This window comes from Andrographis paniculata, unplaced genomic scaffold (assembly GCF_009805555.1).
Source record: "Andrographis paniculata isolate CXL003 unplaced genomic scaffold, ASM980555v1 Contig60END, whole genome shotgun sequence".
Taxonomy (NCBI): Eukaryota; Viridiplantae; Streptophyta; class Magnoliopsida; order Lamiales; family Acanthaceae; genus Andrographis; species Andrographis paniculata.
Window position 1 is genome coordinate 1,452,686 of NW_026137596.1, and position 16,856 is coordinate 1,469,541.

At 30.5% G+C, this 16,856-nt stretch overlaps 3 protein-coding genes across 5 annotated transcripts; 2 read left to right on the top strand and 1 right to left on the bottom strand.

The window, feature by feature from the left end:
* Nucleotides 1-4,613: 4,613 nt before the first annotated feature.
* LOC127259554 (ruBisCO large subunit-binding protein subunit beta, chloroplastic-like) lies at nucleotides 4,614-9,543 on the top strand. Of its 3 annotated transcripts, XM_051286942.1 has the most exons (14): nucleotides 4,616-4,773; nucleotides 5,454-5,710; nucleotides 5,799-5,924; nucleotides 6,228-6,365; nucleotides 6,462-6,557; nucleotides 6,669-6,911; nucleotides 7,014-7,248; nucleotides 7,382-7,551; nucleotides 7,631-7,708; nucleotides 7,812-7,883; nucleotides 7,980-8,084; nucleotides 8,174-8,359; nucleotides 8,576-8,702; nucleotides 8,826-9,543. In XM_051286942.1, exons 2-14 carry the CDS (start codon nucleotides 5,468-5,470, stop codon nucleotides 8,837-8,839), a joined length of 1,833 nt encoding a protein of 610 aa, XP_051142899.1. In that variant the 5' UTR covers nucleotides 4,616-4,773; nucleotides 5,454-5,467; the 3' UTR covers nucleotides 8,840-9,543. The 3 variants fall into 3 exon arrangements, with proteins under 3 accessions (XP_051142898.1, XP_051142896.1, XP_051142899.1); XM_051286941.1 differs by lacking the exon at nucleotides 8,826-9,543 and having other exon boundaries at nucleotides 4,614-4,773; nucleotides 5,449-5,710; nucleotides 8,576-8,755; XM_051286939.1 differs by lacking the exon at nucleotides 8,826-9,543 and having other exon boundaries at nucleotides 4,615-4,773; nucleotides 8,576-8,755.
* Nucleotides 9,438-11,336, top strand: LOC127259555 (protein MET1, chloroplastic). Its single transcript, XM_051286943.1, has 7 exons — nucleotides 9,438-9,849; nucleotides 9,990-10,096; nucleotides 10,181-10,275; nucleotides 10,355-10,431; nucleotides 10,533-10,653; nucleotides 10,760-10,819; nucleotides 10,907-11,336. Exons 1-7 carry the CDS (start codon nucleotides 9,443-9,445, stop codon nucleotides 11,045-11,047), a joined length of 1,008 nt encoding a protein of 335 aa, XP_051142900.1. The 5' UTR covers nucleotides 9,438-9,442; the 3' UTR covers nucleotides 11,048-11,336.
* LOC127259556 (uncharacterized) lies at nucleotides 11,154-12,545 on the bottom strand. The gene is made up of 2 exons (XM_051286944.1): nucleotides 11,886-12,545; nucleotides 11,154-11,796 (listed from the first exon to the last, which is right to left on the bottom strand). The coding sequence occupies exons 1-2, from the start codon at nucleotides 12,245-12,247 to the stop codon at nucleotides 11,733-11,735; spliced, it is 426 nt and encodes a 141-aa protein (XP_051142901.1). The 5' UTR covers nucleotides 12,248-12,545; the 3' UTR covers nucleotides 11,154-11,732.
* Nucleotides 12,546-16,856: the final 4,311 nt, after the last annotated feature.

Here is a 16,856-nt window from a genome sequence, read left to right on the forward strand (position 1 = left end):
ATTTTTTCTTTGCTTAGTGCGGAAGATATTATTGGGTTTTTTTTTTTTTTTAAACTAAAATTTTTATTTTTTATTTCGTACCTTTATTTATGTAAAATTATTATTTTAATTTAAAATCAAATAAAAACATATTCTCTTTGTAAATTACTTTTTCATCCTTTACTATAATTTTTATTTATGTTCTTTAAAAAGAATTAGAGTTTATTTGTTTAGTGAAAATATTTGGAAATATAATATTTTATGTAAATTATAAAAAATTAGGTAAATTATATAAAAAATATTCCCTCCGTCCACTAAATAAGTATACATTTATTTTTGGCGCGAAGATTAAGGAATAATAGTATTTTAGTTATAGTGAGTAGATAAAAGTAGTGAAATGACATTTTTGTTTTTACTTTTTTGGTATAAAAATAATGATGTGATGTAAAGTAGGGGTATTTGTGGAAAAAATGGAGTATTTAATGAAATGATTACTTTGTAATTGGACGTCCCAAAATAGAAACATGTATACTTTCTAGCTGGACGGAGGAAGTAATAAATATGTCTAATATATAAACTTTTAAAATATATATGTATTTTAGAATTTTTAAAAAATATACCCTAATTTTAATTATATTTTAAAATTTGTATTTACATATTTTTTAAAAAATTTATTAAGTATCGTAATATTAATATATATTTATTTATATTCTATATATTTTTAAATATTTATTATTCATATTTCAACTAAAATATTGTGCCTAAGGTATTATTTAAATACAAGGTAAAAAGAAAATGTAAATTAAAATCAACCAATTTCATAGAAGGGGTTTGGAAGATTTGGATTTTAATTTGAGATTTGAACAGTAGAAATATTGAATTTGAATAATTATATGATTGGATATAAATAAGTGTTAGATACGATATTTTGAATGTAAAATTAATTTTTAATAATATATAAAAAAATAAAAATAAATATTTAATGTAATATTTTTGATAAAAAAATGAAATAAATAGTAAATTTAAAATCCAATCACTGAACAAACAAGCTCTCTGATAGAAGATGTCATATAATGACAGTGGTGATTAGTATATTTTATTAGAGTTAATGCAGTATATTTTATTAGAGTTAATGCAGTATATTTATCACCTTAGTTTTTAAATTGGTTTATATTTTTTTATTTTTATAATTTTAAAATATTATATTATTTTAATATTAAAAATATCACATTTAATTTATTATTTGAATATTTAATTTTTACAATTTCAAAAAATATATATACACTAAAATTTAATTTTATAAAATATTATATCTAATTTATTATTTAAATAAAAAAAATACCAAAAATAGTTTTTTTATGAATTATCATTTGATAAATAGTTTTCTTATCGAATTAATCATTTATTTTTATTCATTACATTTATATACTATATTCTTTTATATTTATTAAATAAAATAATTAATTCTTATTTTCTATTGATATATAACTTCTTTTTTGGGTGTTGGTTTGAATGATTGGATTTTCAATCCATTGTTCATCTCACTTTTCTTCCTCCAAAAACATCAAATCAAACACATATTTTTCATTTTTCATATTATACTAAAAAGCTATTTTATATTCAAAATATCACATCAACACCTATTTATATCATATTATACAACTATTCAAATTCAAAATTTTTACTATTCAAATCTCAACTTAAAATCCAAACCCTCAGACAAACACACCCTTTGTGTGTGATCTCAAACTCCAGCCTATATTACTCTATATGTATTTTTAATAAAAATATTCTTCTTCCGTTTTTTTCCGTTCTAAAATAATAATCTTATTTTTATAAATAATCATATCACTGTAAAACTACCTCTACTTTTTCATTTCTATTACCCAATTCACACTACTTTTTACACTAATATGACAAAAAAATATTTTATTCATACTTTTTATTCACTACCAATAAAATATTAATATTTCTTAAATTTCGTTGTGTCTAACCCAATTAAGACTATATTTATGAGACGAATGAAATATTACTTATTTTTACAAATATTAAATACTGTTTAAACAAAATATCAAACCAAACCTCAATTATAAATCCAACCTAAATAACTTATTAGGTGTGTTTACTTGAAAGATATAGATTTTGAATAATAAAATTTTAAATTGAAATAATTATTTGATATGATATAAATATATATTGATATGTTTTTTTAATATAAGATAATTTTTTAATGTAATATAATAAATAAACATAGCTATTTGGTTTGATTTTTAAGATTAAAATAGTATAAAATAAAAAGGATTTGTTTGTTCAATTTTTTTTAACACTATTTTAAATATAGGAGTATATATTTTATCCTATTTTAAAAGTCAATATTAAATATAAAATAAATATTTTATATATTATCAACTCAGATTTTTATACCTCAAATATAAACTAAACCACTTAATAAGGTGTTTGATATAGAAAAATAGAGACTGATAAATGAAAATAGATGAAATTAAAAGAATAAAGTGTGTTTATATATTTATTTTATTTTATTTTTTTATATTTAATTCTTACAATTTAATTTCTGTTTTTTTTTTTTTTTTACTATTATTTGATTTTTATAAATTTCATATTATGCAAAACTTATAAAATATCATATCTAAATTATTATAAAAATAAATCGTTAAACAAAAAATATAAATAAAAAATATAATAATATTTTTCTTATATAATTTATCATGTTTTAACCATCAATGTATTTTTTTTAACTAGTGTATTTTTTTTTTTTTAAATGATCTGTCTTATTAAACAAAAAAAAAAAAAAAAAAAAACAATTCTCATTTTTTACTAAATTATTTTTTCTACTATTACATTTTCTAGTATCTTTAATTTCATTAATTGTACCAAACGATCACTTGCTCCCAAATTCTCTACTCTCTCAATTCCAACCAATAAGATAGTGATACTTGGAAAAGAAGAAAACCAGAAACATAAGTTTATATATTGAAAAAGTATTTTAGAATTTATTATTTTTTTATTATATCTTTATTATTTATTGATTTTATTTTTTTAAAATAAATAATAAAAATTTATATTAAAAATTAATTTTTATTCAATTAATTTTAATTCTCAAATATTTGTTATATTAATTTACTATAAAAATGTAATATTTTTTTTTAAAAAAAAAATCACATTGAAATACACTTTAGATATTATTTCATGGCCGAAATATTATATACATTACATAAATTTAATCTTTTATATAATACTTAATTTTAATTTTTATAATCTTTTAATATAATATGATCTTTTGTGAAAGAATAATACTCCTGTAAAATTACAAAAAATATATATATAAATCAGCACAATAAAACTAAAAATAACTTAAATAAAAATTAAATTTAAATATTTTTTATAAAAATCTAAATTTCCTATAGATTATTGTTCTTAAAAAAAAAAATTGTAAAATAAACACTTGAAATATATATGAATGATAAAATTCTAGTGCTATTAGTTTTGTGAATAATATGAGATTACATTAAAATATAAAAATTATACAATTTAAATATTATAAAAAATATTTGAGTACAAGCTAATTTTGGATATAAATTTTATTTTTTATTTTAAAAATAAAATAAATAAGTAACAAAGGATAACGTTAAAAATAATAAAAAAAAAATGTAAAACACATAAGTTTTAAATTATATTTGTATTCTTATTTATTCAGGGTGTGTTTGTTTGGGGGTTTGGATTTTGAGTTGGGATTTGAATAGTAAAAATTTTGAATTTGAATAGTTGTATGATATGATATAAATAGGGTTTGATGTGATATTTTGAATGTAAAATTGATTTTTAGTATAATATAAAAAATAAAAAATAAGTGTTTGATTTGATGTTTTTGGGGGGAAAAAATTGAATGAATAGTGGAAATCCACCAAAATCCTTCGAACAAACACACCCTCAGTATGTTTTATTCTCATTGGCTGAAATAAAGAGAATAGAGATAAATTGAGAATAGGTTATTTAATACCATACCAAATGCACTCTTAAAGCTATATCTTCTCGGGCCCTAAAGAAACTTTTGTGTGTGATAGTATCGTCGTTCTAAAAAAAAAAAAAAAATAAATACAGATATCCTAAATTTGTCAATTAGTTCAGGAAAATATGCCAATTTTCTTTAGGTATCTCAATTGTATATGCCAAAACATATAACAATACAAAACATTTCATACTTTTTTGCATTATTAAAAAATGTTGAATTTTATGTTACATAGTTAAAATATAACAATAAATAATTTCTTATTACAGTTAAGGTGTGTTCGTTTGTAGGATTTTGATAAAATTTTATTATTTATTTAAATTTTTTTATTTAAAAATATCAAATCAAATCTCTATTTTTTATTTTTTATATTATACTAAAAATCAATTTTATATTCAAAACATCACATTTATTTATATCACATCATACAGTATTTAAATCTCGAATTCAAAATCCAAACCGCCTAACAAACACACCCTAAATATAAAACGCTATAAACATCTCCGGACGGACAAGTGAATATTAATATATTAGTATTTATTATTAAATGAAGCAGCGATTCTAGAGTGTTCCATTCGACACCAAAAATAGTTGAGATTAAAATGGAAACTTCAAGAAGCAGTATTACCCACTGGCCACTGCTACTGCTACTGCTTCCTATAAACCTAATCGACTCTCAACACGTAGTGCCAACGACTTCCTCCAGCTGCTTCTACTCGGACGGTAAAACCTCCACCGCCGCAACCGCAGCTCTCATTCATCTATCGGTAAGCTTGTTTACGATTACGGCGTGTTGTTTGTGTTTTTCGACGATCGCCAATAGCCTTTTCTTGAATTTCTCATGCTTTGTTTCATGAAAAGTCGTTTCTTGATTGTCGAGGATTTTTGCTTCGTGATTACGATGATAAGTTGAGGATCTCCGCGATTCAGCGTCGCCATTTCTGGCTAGACTGATTCTGTGGAGATTTTTTTTTTTCGTTTGTATGACGTGGTGTGTTAATTTGATTTACCGAAATGTGCTTATTAGAAAACCTTCTTTTTTTTTTTTTTTTTTTTTTTTTCCGTCAATTGTTTCTGTTTTCGAGATCGAGAGATTTCGTGAAGTTGCGTGATTGAACGCATGGCCGATTGCTACATGTGACTTGCAAATGGTCTGTGCTGAAAATGATGTTGCTGTTGTTGTTTTAATAATGCATTTCACTCGTTTCAAAGCCGGTGTTTTAATCTAAACCTGGAGCGATACAGTGCATAATCTTATCGCATATAAATTGTGGCAAGTATATGAAATGATAATTTTTTCCTTAACTAATGGACAAATTTAGGCTATCCAGTAAAATCACGGTATGGTGATAAGAATGTGTAATTCGTTCAATCGAGCAACATGCTATTTGATCATATCTTAATTGTGTTCGGGACGTAATATTTATATAATTCTCTAATAGCTCAGGTTTGAAGGTGAAAATGGCGTCAACTTTTACTGGCATGTCCTCAGTTGCTGCGCTGGCTGCCTCTGGGGGCAGAATACATGATAATAAACTGGGAGCTTCGTCAAACAAATTGTCTTCTCTGGCTTCTATATCTTCTCCAATCCCACTTGCATGGAGAAACAAAGCTCTTCTCCGGAAGACAAGGTCTCTCCAAATATCAGCTGCTGCTAAGAATTTGTATTTCAACAAAGATGGATCAACTATGAAGAAGCTTCAGGTAATAAATGAACATTTATGTGAGGTTATTGCATCAGAAGTTATTTTTATTTCCTCCCATGCTAACGGTTGGTTTTTTTGGGTCCCAGCTTGGTGTGGACAAACTTGCAGATTTGGTTGGTGTTACGCTTGGACCCAAAGGAAGAAATGTTGTTCTTGAAAGCAAGTATGGTGCCCCCAAAATTGTCAATGACGGAGTAACTGTTGCGAAAGAGGTACGGGAAATTATAGATACCTTCACGGTAGATATGCGGTTACTGATTGATGATTGAGTTGTCTGACCGACCGAGAATGCAAGAAATTTATTTTATGCTTCATGATCATACAGCATTTGTCACTGCAAATTTAACCTTAAGTTTCATTCTATACACTTTCAAGCTCCAGATTCACATATTACAATTTCTAACGTTACCTCATTCACTAAGATAGATCTTAGGAACAGCTATATATTACCTTTCAAAACTGAGTTTCAGGTTCAGAGGCATTTGGCATCCATGATGTTGTGGATTTTCATGTAGGTTGAGTTGGATGATCCAGTTGAGAATATCGGCGCAAAATTGGTGAGACAGGCCGCTTCAAAGACTAATGACTTGGCAGGGGATGGGACAACAACATCTGTTGTTCTTGCTCAAGGTCTTATTGCTGAAGGCGTCAAGGTGTGAACATTTTTGTTTTGAATTGCCCCTTCTTGTTTACCACCAGGCTTGAATCTTGATAACTCATGGCTATGAAAATTTCTGAAATTCTTCCAGGTGGTTGCTGCTGGAGCAAATCCTGTTCTAATCACCAGAGGCATTGAAAAGACTACCAAAGCTTTGGTGGCTGAGCTGAAATCAATCTCAAAAGAGGTACCTGTTTAACTTTTCAATTTATTTAAGCAATGCCCTTGAAAAACTTTGTTCTTATAGAAAGTTTGCTCTAAAGTGAATGTTATGACTGATCAAGTGTGAAATCTGTAGGTTGAAGATAGTGAATTAGCAGATGTCGCCGCTGTAAGTGCAGGGAACAACTATGAAGTGGGGAACATGATAGCTGACGCTTTGGCCAAAGTTGGTAGGAAAGGTGTTGTGACTCTTGAAGAGGGCAAGAGTGCAGAGAACAGCCTTTATGTTGTTGAAGGAATGCAATTTGATCGTGGCTATATTTCTCCATATTTAGTAACTGACAATGAGAAAATGACTGTTGAATATGAAAACTGTAAGGTGTGTACTTGTCCCACCCTATCTCTTTTCTGTACATATGACATTGAAATACTGCATTTACATTGAAATTCGTCTTACTAACATGTGGATTTTCTTTCATAGTTGTTGCTGGTTGACAAGAAAATCACCAATGCAAGGGATCTTGTTAAGATCTTGGAGGAGGCTATCAGGGCCAGCTATCCTATTCTAATAATTGCTGAAGATATTGAGCAAGAAACATTAGGGACTCTTGTTTTGAACAAGCTAAGTGGAGTGCTAAAAGTTGCGGCTCTCAAAGCCCCTGGATTTGGTGAAAGAAAGAGCCAATATCTCGATGACATTGCAGTTCTGACTGGAGGTAATTTCTTGGTTATACCTTTTCTCAATGGCATCTGTTTGGCAATGAATAGTTGATTTTGTTATCTGGGTACAAAGACAGGCCTATAGTAGTTTATTATCTTGTTGCTAAAAACCATCATATGGGAATGCAGGAACTGTAATTAGGGACGAAATTGGGTTAACTCTAGACAAAGCTGACAAGGAAGTTTTGGGCCATGCTGCCAAGGTGGTCTTGACTAAGGACACCACAACTATAGTTGGTGATGGGAGCACACTCGAAGCTGTAAATGAACGTGTTGCTCAGATAAAAAATCTTATTGAGGTGTGCTTGACTATGCTTGTATAACTATATGAACCATGCTCATATGCTCTAAGGATCTGATGCTTCATTTTAAATGCAGGCTGCAGACCAGGATTACGAAAAGGAGAAACTAAACGAAAGGATTGCTAAGTTGTCAGGAGGAGTTGCTGTTATCCAGGTAAATTCAGGTCTTCTTCCTTGCCATCTCTCAATTGCATATCAAATCTATGAACTTTCTTGTCAAAGGTTCATATGCATCATTTTACATTTGAAATGTAAAGGTTGGAGCACAGACAGAAACAGAACTGAAGGAAAAGAAGCTCAGAGTAGAGGATGCTCTCAATGCCACTAAGGTGAGCTATTTGATTAAGTCTTGCTGATCTTTGCCGTTTGTTCTTTTGTTCGTGGAATCTATGATTCTAACTGTATGGAAAGTATCCTCTTTACAGGCAGCTGTCGAGGAGGGAATTGTTGTTGGAGGTGGATGTACCTTGTTGAGGCTTGCATCCAAGGTTGATGCTATCAAGGAAACTCTTGTGAATGCTGAGGAAAAGGTAAAAAAATGTGAAAATTTTAAAAATTATTCAACCGAGTGATGTTGCCAATAAGAATTTTGCAATTTATGCATAATACTGGAATGCAGGTTGGAGCTGATATTGTTAAAAGAGCTTTGAGCTATCCGCTGAAGCTGATTGCGGAAAATGCTGGTGTTAATGGAAGTGTCGTTAGTGAGAAGGTGCTGGCAAGTGATAACTCCCGGTACGGCTACAATGCTGCTACCGGAGAGTATGGAGATCTTATGTCTGCTGGAATTATAGATCCTACCAAGGTATGATGGGATTTTGCAGGCTATTCATTCATTTAACTTACTTTAGCAATTCAGACTCCACTAATACTGAAATGGGTTATACACTCTTAAATACTTGAGAATCACATAATAAAGTAGATGCCTATTCTCTCCCATCTCTGCATCTGATTAATACTGCTTCAGCTTTGCAAGAAGACTATTTTGGGAACTTGAAAAGAAACTTACTTGTTGATCTAGGTGGTGAGATGTTGCTTAGAACATGCAGCATCTGTGGCCAAGACATTCTTGATGTCAGATTGTGTGGTGGTTGAGATCAAAGAACCGGTGCCAGCATCTCTTCCCGGAAACCCCATGGACAATTCAGGCAAGTTCTTACCTAAATCTCATGGGTTCCTTCAAGAAAGAATATCACAGTGATTGACAAACTGGAATAATAAATATCTCATCTTTGTTTACTAACAAACATGTAATATATGTGTGTAATCAGGATATGGCTACTAAAGCGAAATCCGCAGTGCATGATGAGAGAGAGAGAGAATCCCACATTATATGGAGCTGGTTCCTTCTCCAAAAGTGAGAGATGATTATTAAATCCAGCAAAGGTTGGCTGGCTGGATACGGCTTTGTTTTAAGTTTTATTTGTATTTTGGTTATGGTTTGTTTTTCTTTTCTGATAGAAAGAAATTAAGGTTACCAGAAAACCTATTTTTGACCATAAACTCTTATCTGTATCTCTATCCATATTAGTATATAGTTAAGCTTAGCCCACTCACAATCACAGACACTACAAGCAACTTAAGTTGCCATTAATAAATGAAAGATCCGGTCCGGTTTCTATCAGCGGTGCTGACGCGAGCATTTAGTCAGTGGTGGCAACATGCCCAAGTGTCTTATTTATTTATTTATTATTAATATGTGTAGATGATACTCCATCCGTCCCATTTATACTAATCCCATTGCCCGCCACGTGTCGATGTCTCATTGAAGTAATTTTCAACGGGTGCTTTGAGCCACTGGTCTCCCTCCTTCCATCTTCTTCTTCCTTTAGCTTCTCTTCCCTTACTCACTCACAAGGATCATATCGTATCATATTTCAACACATCCATGGCTGCTGCTGCTATGGCTTCCAGCAGCTGCACTTCTCTACGCCCCTCCCCACCTCTCCCCACTAGATTCACACCGCCCCTTGGCTGCTCCTTGCTGAAGCTCAACCAGATAAAGAGCAGCGGCTCGTTTCTGGTCTCGACACCCAGTTTCTTCCCTAAGCCTGTGAGAGCATCCAAGACGGAGGAGACTAAAGGTTCGACATCAGGCACAGGAAAAGATGGTGACGATAAAGAGGAGGAAGAAAAAGAAGAGGACCAAGAGTATGAAGTGGAGCTGGTGCAGCCGTATGGCTTGAAATTCGCCAAGGGCAGAGATGGAGGAACATACATTGACGCCATTGCGCCCGGAGGATCCGCCGATAAGGCCGGGGTGTTCTCCGTCGGGGATAAAGTAATTGCCACCAGGTAGGTGCTATACTGCTATTGATGATATTGTTCATTCATTTGCTGTTTCTTCCATTGCTGCACTTGTTGAAGTTTATACATACATACATACATACATATATATATATATATACTCTCATCACTTGAAAATACAATTGCAGTGCTGTTTTTGGAGAAGAAATTTGGCCTGCTGCAGAGTACGGACGAACAATGTATACCATTCGGCAAAGAATTGGCCCTCTGCTGATGAAAATGCAGAAGAGATACGGTGAGTTTCGCCGATTCATTTCAATTTCACCAAATCATCTTTAAGGTAGATTGAGGAAAACCTTAATGCTACGCTACGCACCAGGGAAGATGGACGAGACTGGTGAGTTAACAGAAAAGGAAATCATCAGAGCCGAGAGGAACTCCGGCGTCATCGGCGGCAGAGTGCGGGAGATTCAAGTAACTCTACCAAACTCTTAATTAATATTTAACTAGCATCCGTTGCTTCGAGTACTCATTTATAATTTGATAAATGCAGATGCAGAACTACCTAAGGAAGAAGGAACGCAAGGAGCAAAGGGAAAAGGACCTCCGCGAAGGACTGAAGCTTTACAGGTAAGATAAACTCTGCAGCAGCTCAACTAGATCATACATCCTTCATCTTTGCGACGTCAGTTACTCATCTTTTTGTTATGTATCTGTAATCATTTTTCAAGGAGCGGAAATTACGACGGGGCTTTGGAAAAGTTTGAATCAGTATTAGGCTCAAAACCGGAACCTGATGAAGCTGCAATAGCCAGCTACAATGTAGCTTGCTGTTATTCGAAGATTAACCAGGTAATATAACATAGCCATGCCTGCACTTGCTGCACCCTTTTCGAACAAAAAATGCATAATGATTGTGATCATGTTTCATTTACACTTTGTTTTGGAGTTCTAACAGATACAAGCAGCAATTTCTGCACTCGAGGAGGCTCTCAAAGATGGTTTCGAAGACTTCAAGGTTAGCTAGCTGATGTGAATCAGAGCATGCATCGTGTATTTTGCACAAGCAATCTTCTTACACTACTTTTGCTGCCGACTTCAACAGAGAATCCGATCAGATCCCGACCTCGAGAATGTCAGGAAATCAGAGGACTTTGAACCTCTTATGAAGAAATTTGATGAATCATTTATCAACGAAAATGCCATCAATGCTATCAAATCTATATTTGGATTCAACAAGAAGTAAGAACTGGAGCACCCAGGAGCAGCTAAACTTTATTACATCCCAATCTACTGGATGCCGAGAAAAGAGCACTCAGTTATCGGATCCTGCAAATAGGACTAGCTGATCATTGTAAGTATGCATCTTTTCGTACTCTTCTTTTACATTCAGAGGCAGTTTCAATTGTTTTTCAATTAAATGTTACTTAAAAAATTGATAAGTGATATACAAACAAAACATCAATTATAGCATAAAAATCTTGGAAGCATAATAAAATTGCTACTGCAAGAAAATCTTGGGCTTGCTTCTGCGACTTTGAACTTGCGATTCTATAGAGAAGGTTATGCTTGAGTATCGTTGATATATAACCATGGAGAACTTGACCTGTGGCCTAAGCTTCCCTGCTCGGAAAAGTTCAGGAGTTTCAACTTAGCTTGAAATATGTTAAGCTGAATTTGAAAATAGTAGGAGGTAAGAGTTGCAGCCAAAGATGCAACTTTTATCGACTGCGACTGCATTTATTCTTTAGAGATGAAACTAAGAATCGTAAAGCTATAGATATTACTTGAACTTATACATTCTATGCTCTAACAATTTTTGTGATCTCTGAAAACATAAGATAATTATATAGTTCTTAGAAGATTTACCTTTGGTGATGGTTTAGTTGAAAATGCTGCCTTCTTTGAGCCGAATCGAATCTCTGTCAGTATCAAAGAATGACACAGATACAGTGACTGCTACTTTCCTCTTCGCCATCGGTGTCCCCTGTTTCACTATACATTTAACCTTAGTTAGACCCATGAGGTAGTAACGAGTTCCAGGTTAATGCAAGATCAACTCTTTGCCAAGATTGTTGGACTACCTGGGCTCGAACTCCTTTGTCTCTGCCAGCTGTTTCCCGACTCTATCCATCCATTGAACTCTTTTCTTACGCACATCAGAGCGAGACGGGGCTCGTCTGATACAACTTTTGAGGATGTTTCCTGCATCCTTCTTTCCATTCCCACCACACCCTTGTTTGTCTCCACAAGTTTCTGCTGTTGCAGAAACATCGCGAACAGCATGAGTTTGCTCTGTGGAGCGAACAACGTCGTGTGGTGTGTTTTCCAACCTCAACGGCCCTGAACTGTAAAGATGGGCTGCAGAAGATTTGCAGAAGCAAATGAATGGGCAGTGAACCTCACAAAGCATAGCTCCCATGAAAATAGATTCCTTCGTAAACATTTCTCTTTCAGTAGTTGTCTTCTAATGGCTCATCTATTGTTCACCAATGCCAGAAAGAATAGACTATAGGGAAACTATCGAACTTATTCTTCCTTACTTTGCATGCATTATTGGTAATCCAGCTTTCGGGCAAGATTCAGATGCTTGGAAGAAGAGTTGGGAGATATGCTAGAAGTCGATATTTAGAGAACCTTAGAGCTACGTGAAAAAGAAGAAGAAGAGATAGAATCACTAAAAAGAAAGGCATCCAACAGGCCAACATTCAATGGCATGTGATGTTTATATGATGTTTACAGTATTTCCAACATAAGTCCAAAGGTTGTGTCCTTTTCTTACACCAACCTTGTGGAATTTAAAAGTTCTTTCCTTGGCCAACCAAAGTGTAATATTCTTGTCTACGCTTTTAGATTTAGCAGTCTTTTTTTCCAAACAGAACTTTTTAAGGAATACAATCAAATTTTACTACAAAGTGTTCCACATGCATACCTTGATCGACAGGCTTCATGCCCTTTACACTTTTTCACTCATTAGTTGCTTTGATCGCGCTTGAATTAAGTTGTTAGAAGAAGAACACCCTCCGATAGTAATTGATACCCAAAACAGACAACAAATGATTGTCATATTCCTACCAATGGTTGATGTGTCTAACTCATGTCTACATTTATCCATCCAAGAACCCATAATGGCATGAGACATTGAAAGCAAAAGGTAATGATGATGGGGTATCAAATTCTTGGACAATATATGTAATGGCGGCATGCTCTCTAAAACATCATTTATTATTGGTGTTTTGGGAGGGGCATACATAATTTTGGATGACGTGGGAATCCGCAGTCGCTACCCGAAAGTGCGCACTGGGTAAAACCTCCGGCCGAACCTAATACCTTGCAAACTAGACCCGACGGAAGAGTCACACTAGGCAAAATATGTGTGGCAAGTGACCTGAGACGACGGAGTTTAAACCCATGACCTCACGGTCATAAATCCAATCCCTACACTTTGGTGGAAGATTAAGGTGCTGATTAAATAGTCCATAATATATGGGCACGGATCCTATATATTGGTGAGCTTTTTATAGGTTTCTTAGATATATTGCAATAAAGGAATAGTTTCTTTCATACATTCTAAAATTGTGTAATATATTTTACATAATTCTAAAATAGTCTAAAAAATATTAGGCAAAAATATATGGAGAATTAATCCTATAGAATCAATCTACATCACTGGATAAAGATATCTGCTGATATAAATAGGAAGAGACTCGTTGTAAAATTAAATCATTTATGTTGTTTTTTTTGTTGCATTAAATATTTTTTAAAATAATTCTTGTTTTACAAATAGAATTGGATAGAGTTTTGAAGATATAAGTTAAGAATCACTGAATATCAATTAGCCTAATTTATATAATTAATTGAAATAAATAATATAATTATATATTATTAAGTTTTAATTATCAACAGGCAGTAAGTACCCTATCCTCACCCAGTTACTAATTATAAAAATATTTTAAGCTAAATATTTTGTATTTTTTTAAAATAAAATAATATATTTTTATTATTTGATAAGTAAAAATAAAATAACACTTCTGATTGCCTATTTGGTGTAAAAATTATTCGGAAAATAATATTGGAAATATAAAGTAAATACACAAAACTTCAATTACAAAATATGGAGACATACACTCTAAAATAGGAGGCTAAGTAAGTGATATAGAATCAAAAATGATTGATTGCAAACTAAATACCATTTATTTATTTATTTATTTTTTTTAATTTTTTTTTTAAATGATATGAAAACTCGCCGTTGCTATTCGAGTTAATCCCCTTCCCTTTACTAATTTACAGTCAATTGTTTTTGTTAATTAATAGTTTATTTTATCGACTTGTTTTGTTTGCTTGCACTTGTATAATATAATTAGCTAAACTAAATATATATTATAAATGAACATTGGTTAAATTGATCTTGTATCATCATTTCTATATTATGCTCTCAATATTAATTTTTTTTAAAAAAATAAAATAATCAATATAATTAAAATATTATAAAAATAAGTAGAGCAGGGAACAATTGCCCCAAACCCCCCAAAAAGTGATATTTAGAGTAATAATAATAATAATAATAATAATAATAATAATAATCTATTACAATGTTAATTTTTGGGAATCCAAATGTCCTCTTTTCAATTGTAATTAATATTTATTTTCTACAACATAATTTCTCGTTTCTTTCTAGTTGTAATTTATCATTTCTTTCTATTTTGATATTTATCATATAATTTATTATTTTTTAAAAATATAATTATAATTTAAAATTCGTAATTTAATTTTTTTTTATTTTAAATAAATTATTTAGTCATTTTAAAATAATGCTCCGTCCGTCCCATAACAAAATATTCATTTTTTCATTTTAATTCGTCCCATAACAAAATATCCATTTTTTCATTTTAATTCGTCTCATAACAAAATATATATTTAATTGTACTGTCTACCTAACATTACAAATACCCTTATAACTTACAATATATTGCACAAATATTATTACCTTTATATCACATGTACTAATAAAGTTATTTTAATCATTTCTACTTTATTTCTATTATATTTTAATATAATACTAATATTTTTAAAACTACGTGCAAAAAACATTAATATTTACTTTTGGAACAAAATGAGTATTATAATAACTTTTGACTTACATGGATACTTTTTAATTACTTACACTAATTAGAGCCCAATTAAAATGATCAAATTAATTGAGACAAAAAAAATAATATATAATAATTATATAAAAAATACAAGTTTATATATTAAAAATATTATCTTACTTTCTACTTTAGTTATCTTATTCTTTATTGATAAAAAATTCAGACAATTAGTAAATAATTAAAAAATATATTAATAAAAAATATTTGTTGTATAATATAAATAATTATATATTAAAATTAAAAAAATAAAATTAAAAAAAATTAAAAATTCAATTATAGTATAAAATTATTTTTAAAAAATAAATAACATAGAATTGACAAATATATATATATATATAAACAAATAACACTATAACCCTGTTCACTGTGATCTTTCACTTTTTATTTTTTATTTTTCCTAATTCCTTTTCTTCTTTGTCAACTTGTTATTGCGTTAAAATGAATCAAATATGTTCTCCAAGAGATGACGTGATGGTGTGGAAAGTAAATTTGTGATCGTGAGGTAATGAGTATTAGTTTTGGACAGATTATCCGTGCGTATTTTCGGATAGTATATGCGGATTCCTGCATTATTAAAAAAATAATGATATTAAAGAATATGAACTCAATCCCAAGTAGTAAAAATTATGTAAAGATCGTACCAATGGGCCTTAATTGGACAGAAAAATGGGCCTACAAAATTAATGCCCCAAAATTTAATTTTCAAGCCCAAACCAATTACACAGAAATTTAGGGTTCGTTTGTTTGTTTTTTTTGTTTTTTTTTTTTTCTTTTTTCAAAGCCAAAATTAAACACGATATTGTATAAGCATACTTATTGTATTGAAATCAATATTGGGTTATGTAAAATTATATTATGTCATATCAAAAATATATATTGTTTGAAATTCACTGAATTAAAAAACTTAACGATTTTTCTAACATAAGAGTTTTTAAAATTATCTAGTATTCGATGATGAGATTATACTATTAGAGAGAGTGTTCCAATTGTCCTAAAAATTGGCTCGCACTAATGTCTTGAAAAGTATTAATGTCTCACACTGTATGGAGCTCTCGTTTGCAGATGAATATATTAATGACGAATATCCTTAAAAATTCAGATGATACAGTCATTCTGCACATTTTAAAATCTTAAGTTAAGTCTCGAGTTCGAATTTCATCGTACTAATTATTTTAAATGCAACTCTATCGAATGTGAAATTTGTATGTTTAGTATTTTTTTAAAATTTTATTATTTTTTTAAATGCTACAGATGTACAGTACTGTTAAAATTTCATTTACATAGTCGTGTCATACAACTCGTGTGTGCCGATCGGTCGTATAATTAGTGACGATGGTCACGTGTGTTGCACGTGCGAGAGTGTACATTCTTATCATCGACCGTCACTCGAGTCTCAACCTAGCTAGCAAGTAGTGCCCTTCCATTGCCAAATAATAATAATAATTAATAATAATAATAATAATAATGTTTATTAATTGAATTTCGAGCTTTCTTAATTTTGACCGAATATGGTAAAAATAAAGAGTTAGATAATGAATCAATTTGACCTGTGTCAGTCAGTCAGAGTCAACACATTTATCATTCATTCATCTCATTGCAACGTTACATAACATATTTATTTTATTGCATTTAAAATTTTAAAAATTATAAATTATAAAATTTAAAATATAATTATTTTTTAAAAAAATATGAATAAATTATATGAGACAGATCAAATTAAAATAATATATATTTTCTATGTCACGGAGGGAGTATATTATAATAAATAATAATTTTTACACCCGCTAAAATTATGTCACTATATTTTTTTTTATATTTAAAATTATAGTCCTTTCGTAATTTATTATACTTATTTTAATAATTAATAATTAATTTGTTATTATTTTTTTATAAAATAGTACATTC

Coding starts and splice junctions, on each gene's coding strand:
- LOC127259556 (XM_051286944.1), bottom strand. CDS start 12,247: ATGTTTACGAAGGAATCTATTTTCATGGGAGCTATGCTTTGTGAGGTT. Junction 11,797..11,885: donor ACAAAGGAGTTCGAGCCCAG/GTAGTCCAACAA, acceptor TTAAATGTATAG/TGAAACAGGGGACACCGATG.
- LOC127259555 (XM_051286943.1), top strand. CDS start 9,443: ATGGCTGCTGCTGCTATGGCTTCCAGCAGCTGCACTTCTCTACGCCCC. Junction 10,432..10,532: donor GAAGGACTGAAGCTTTACAG/GTAAGATAAACT, acceptor TCATTTTTCAAG/GAGCGGAAATTACGACGGGG. Junction 10,820..10,906: donor ATGGTTTCGAAGACTTCAAG/GTTAGCTAGCTG, acceptor CGACTTCAACAG/AGAATCCGATCAGATCCCGA.
- LOC127259554 (XM_051286941.1), top strand. CDS start 5,468: ATGGCGTCAACTTTTACTGGCATGTCCTCAGTTGCTGCGCTGGCTGCC. Junction 5,925..6,227: donor GAGTAACTGTTGCGAAAGAG/GTACGGGAAATT, acceptor ATTTTCATGTAG/GTTGAGTTGGATGATCCAGT. Junction 8,360..8,575: donor GAATTATAGATCCTACCAAG/GTATGATGGGAT, acceptor TTGTTGATCTAG/GTGGTGAGATGTTGCTTAGA.